The sequence below is a fragment of the Alexandromys fortis genome, unplaced genomic scaffold (genome assembly GCF_014885135.2).
Source record: "Alexandromys fortis isolate MF-2015 unplaced genomic scaffold, M_Fortis_MF-2015_v1.1 scaffold_80, whole genome shotgun sequence".
Classification (NCBI taxonomy): Eukaryota; Metazoa; Chordata; class Mammalia; order Rodentia; family Cricetidae; genus Alexandromys; species Alexandromys fortis.
Window position 1 is genome coordinate 4774494 of NW_026068174.1, and position 3790 is coordinate 4778283.

General features: G+C 47.0%; 1 protein-coding gene across 1 annotated transcript in view; it reads right to left on the reverse strand.

Annotated features, from left to right (window-relative positions):
- Spag5 (sperm associated antigen 5) overlaps positions 1-3019 on the reverse strand; it is a 22751-nt gene extending 19732 nt beyond the window's left edge. The window contains exons 1-2 of the mRNA XM_050128636.1: positions 2825-3019; positions 2506-2631 (exon numbers count right to left, since the gene is read on the reverse strand). Coding sequence (XP_049984593.1) covers positions 2506-2631; positions 2825-2875 — 177 coding nt within the window. The 5' untranslated portion in view covers positions 2876-3019. The remainder of the gene's footprint in view (positions 1-2505; positions 2632-2824) is intronic.
- Positions 3020-3790: the final 771 nt, after the last annotated feature.

Consider the following 3790-nt stretch of genomic DNA (forward strand, 5'->3'; position numbering starts at 1 on the left):
TATTCTGTCCGCGTGTATGTCTGCAGTCCAGAAGAGGGCACCAGATGTCATTACAGATGGTTGTGAGCCACCATGTGGTTGCTGGGAATTGAACTCAGAACCTTTGGAAGAGCAGACAATGCTCTTAACCGCTGAGCCATCTCTCCAGCCCCTAGCTGGAATTTATTAATCCAATTTTTATTAATAGCTGCACATTTTGTTGTTTGAGATTGAACCTCAATACATAGCACAAGGTGGCCTCAAATTTGCTTCTGCCTCCAAATCAAATTTTTGTTTATCTTGTATCAGGGTCTTGCTATATGGCTTAGGCTGGCCCTGAACTCCCCATCATCCTGTCTCAACCTTCCAATTGGCTGGGACCACAAAGCCTAAAAAAGGTGAGAGTATTCAAGTTAATGATGGCACCATGTTGAAGCAGGGTTTTGCCAGCCTCTTCACTAGCTCCAGTCCTGCCTTCAGCCTCTTGAGTGCTGAGAAGTCTTAATTCATGGAGAGAAGGAAGCAAACCAAGAGGAGCTTTTTGGTTTTGTTTTAAAACAAGGTTTCTTTGTGTAACAGCCCTGGCTGTCCTGGAAACAGGTTGGCCTTGAACTCAGAGATCTACCTGCCTCTGCCTCCCAAGTGCTGGGATTAAAAGCACGTGGCACCACTACCTGACTTCTCTCTCTCTGAGACAGGGTCTGTGTAACTCTTTGTTTCACATGCGTGCCTGGTGCTATTGGAGGTTACAAGAGGGTGCTGGAGCTAGAGTTACAAGAGGTTATAAACTGCCTGATGTGGGTACTGGGAACCAAACTCACATCCTTTGAAAGATTAGCAAGCACTGAGCCACGAGGTACATTTTTTTATATGGTCAAGACATTTCCTTTTATAGCATTTGGATTCCCATCTAAAGGTCTGAGATAGACCCTCATGCAAACAAACTGGCCTCAAACTCAGTATGATCCCAGGCTAGCTTGACCTTCAAGTGTCCTCCTGCCTCCAACCCCTGGATGCTGAAATTACAGGTTTGTGCCACCACATCTGGCCTTTTTAGGTTTCTTTTTCTATCTTTTATTATTTTTTCTTTTTGATAAAAGTTTTCTCTTTGTTACAGTCTTGGCTGTCCTGAAACTCATTTTGTAGACCAGGCTGGCCTCAAACTCACTAAGATCCACCTGCCTCTGCCTCCTGAGCGCTGGAATTAAAGGTGTACACCACCATGCCATACTTTTTAGGTTTCTTGGAGTTTTGTACTGGAATGCACTAGGCAGCATAGGATGGCCTCAACACTCCCAATTATCCTTCTGCCTTTATCTCCCAAGTGCTTGAGTCACAGATATGAGACATCACACCTGGTTCTCACTGTCTAAGAGAGAAATTCAGGCAACACATGACATTTATCTCTAAGCTATCTAACATGACCTACAAAAGGGACCCAGTGACATAACCATCATTTCCTCAGGACGTTAGTTCATTGTGCTGCTGTGATCAGATGAACTGATAGTAGTAGCCCTGTACTAGGTACACAGTATCGTGTAATCTACTGCCCTTGTCCTTATTCTGTTTTTACCTTGTATATGATAGGGTTTCATAGTCAGTTCAAGTTGAAGTTGACCTCAAACTATGTGGATGACCTTGATTCTCACCTAGCATCCATAAGGCCCCAGGTTTGATCCCTAGGATCACAAAACCACTGAATCTTAAAACTAAAGGTGTTAGGAGCCAGGCCAATTTAAGGTTTTCCCTGAGGCCTGGTGTATGAGGAGGAACACAGTTCAAAACCAGGAATATGCTTAGCAGAGCCAATAATGGTCCAGGGCCAGGGCCTTGGAGGAGCTGTTGCTTTATATCCCGACAACCAACTCTTTCCCCTAAAAGGCTGTGGCTACCAGTTCCAAGGCTGCTGTGTGCCCCACCTGCTTACTTCGTTCCACTATAGATAGTTTTCTGCTGACTCTGGTCCATTTCTCTGAAAATATATACAAGAGAGCCGGGCGGTGGTGGCGCACGCCTGTAATCCCAGCACTTGGGAGTCAGAGGCAGGCGGATCTCTGAATCCCAGGACAAGTTAATCTACTGAGGTGAGTACCAGGACTACACAGAGAAATTCTGTCTCAAACAACAGCAACAACAATAATAGAAAAGACTTGACAAAAAAACAGCTCGGTAAAGGTAATCATGCAAGGTAATACTTAAAGTATTGGACCCAGGAAAATTCTGACTACTTCATAGGATACTGTCTCACTCTCCATAAATGAGCTTCATAAATGAGCCAGTGTAAGTATTTCTCGGGAATTTGGTAAAGGTCAAACCAACAGCTAAATAGAGATGCGGGTACTCAGTGGATTCGTTTTAACTACCCCGGGGCACCTCTCTGTTGGCCTGAATAGCTGTAAATGGAAGTCACGGAAGTAGAAGGCTTCATTATCGCTTTTAATTACGTTCCAGCCCTGGCCCTCTGTTCCTCTGAGCACTCGGCCTGGGCAAACAGCCCAGTTGAGAAGCTACCTGGGCGAATCTCACCTTCAGCTCCAGCTTGCGCAGGTATGGGGTCAACGAGGAGAACATCGGCGGCCTTTTCTCTGAATTGGTGAGGGCCCCGGACTGCAGTTTCAGCTCTCGGAGAGGAGTTCTCATAGCTGGTTTTCCCTGAGAGAGAAAGCGAGTGTGAGGAAACCTGGCTCAGGCAAGCGCGCCCCTCCTCTCTCCTGGAAATGTCCCCCCCCTCCTCCCCGCAACCGCCGGGCCGCGGGGCCAACAAAGCATCCCGCTGCCCGGCTCCGATGGACTTCACCGGCGCCACGCCCTGGTACTGCCCTCTCCGCGGGCGTTCTTTCCTCACCGGTTGGGGCGAAGGCGACAAGTCGAGATTCAGTGTCTTAACCCTCCACATCTTCAATTTGATCACTTTTCTGACTAAATCGACTTAGTCACATTGACCCGCCGACTCAATTTGAACGCGATACGCGCTTCCGGATTGGCTGTGGGGCCGCAGTACGTCGCGGGGGGGCGGGATCTGCGTTCGCCACGCCCCCAGGTCTCCACGCAATTGATCTAACGCCTGTTCTTAGGCTACCGGCATCAGGGTTGCGTGTCCTCCCGTCAGGGACACCGTGGGCAGCTGGAAAGTCAAGGAATCCTGTTTCAGTAGCTCTTTTCTCTCAGTTACCGAGTGAACGGCACTTCACGCAGGGTTGGGCTGTCCAGGTGTAGATGCCAGATCCATAGGTGCCCCACTTCGGCCTTCAGGTAAATGCCTCTTAAGAATTTTTGGGCCTTTCTTACATCTAACCTTAGAGCCTGCAACAAGATTACTAGAATAACAGCGGACATGTACTGTACACTTATGATGACCGTGGCACTCTTTTAAAGTGCTTGCTATATTATTAACTCATTCGTTTTATACATAAAAAAATGAGTCAAAGATAATATAATTTGCACAACATCCTACGAACACAGGCTTCTGTCTACTGAATCCCTCTGTAGTTAAACAGGGTCTCACTATGCAGCCTTGGCTGGCATGGAGCTCAAACTCAGAGATGTGCCTGCCTCTGTGTGCCTGAGTGCTAGAATTAAAAGTAGGTGGCATTGGGCTTGGCAGTGGTAGCACTTCTTTAATCCCAGCACTCGGGAGGCAGAGGCAGGTGGATCTCTGTTGAGTTCAAGGCCAGCCTGGTCTACAAGAGCTAGTTCCAGGACAGCTAGGACTGTTACACAGAGAAACCCTGTCTCAAAAAAAAAAAAAAATGTAGGTGGCATATTAGCTGGAATTTATTTTTTTTAAATATTTATTTATTTATTATGTATA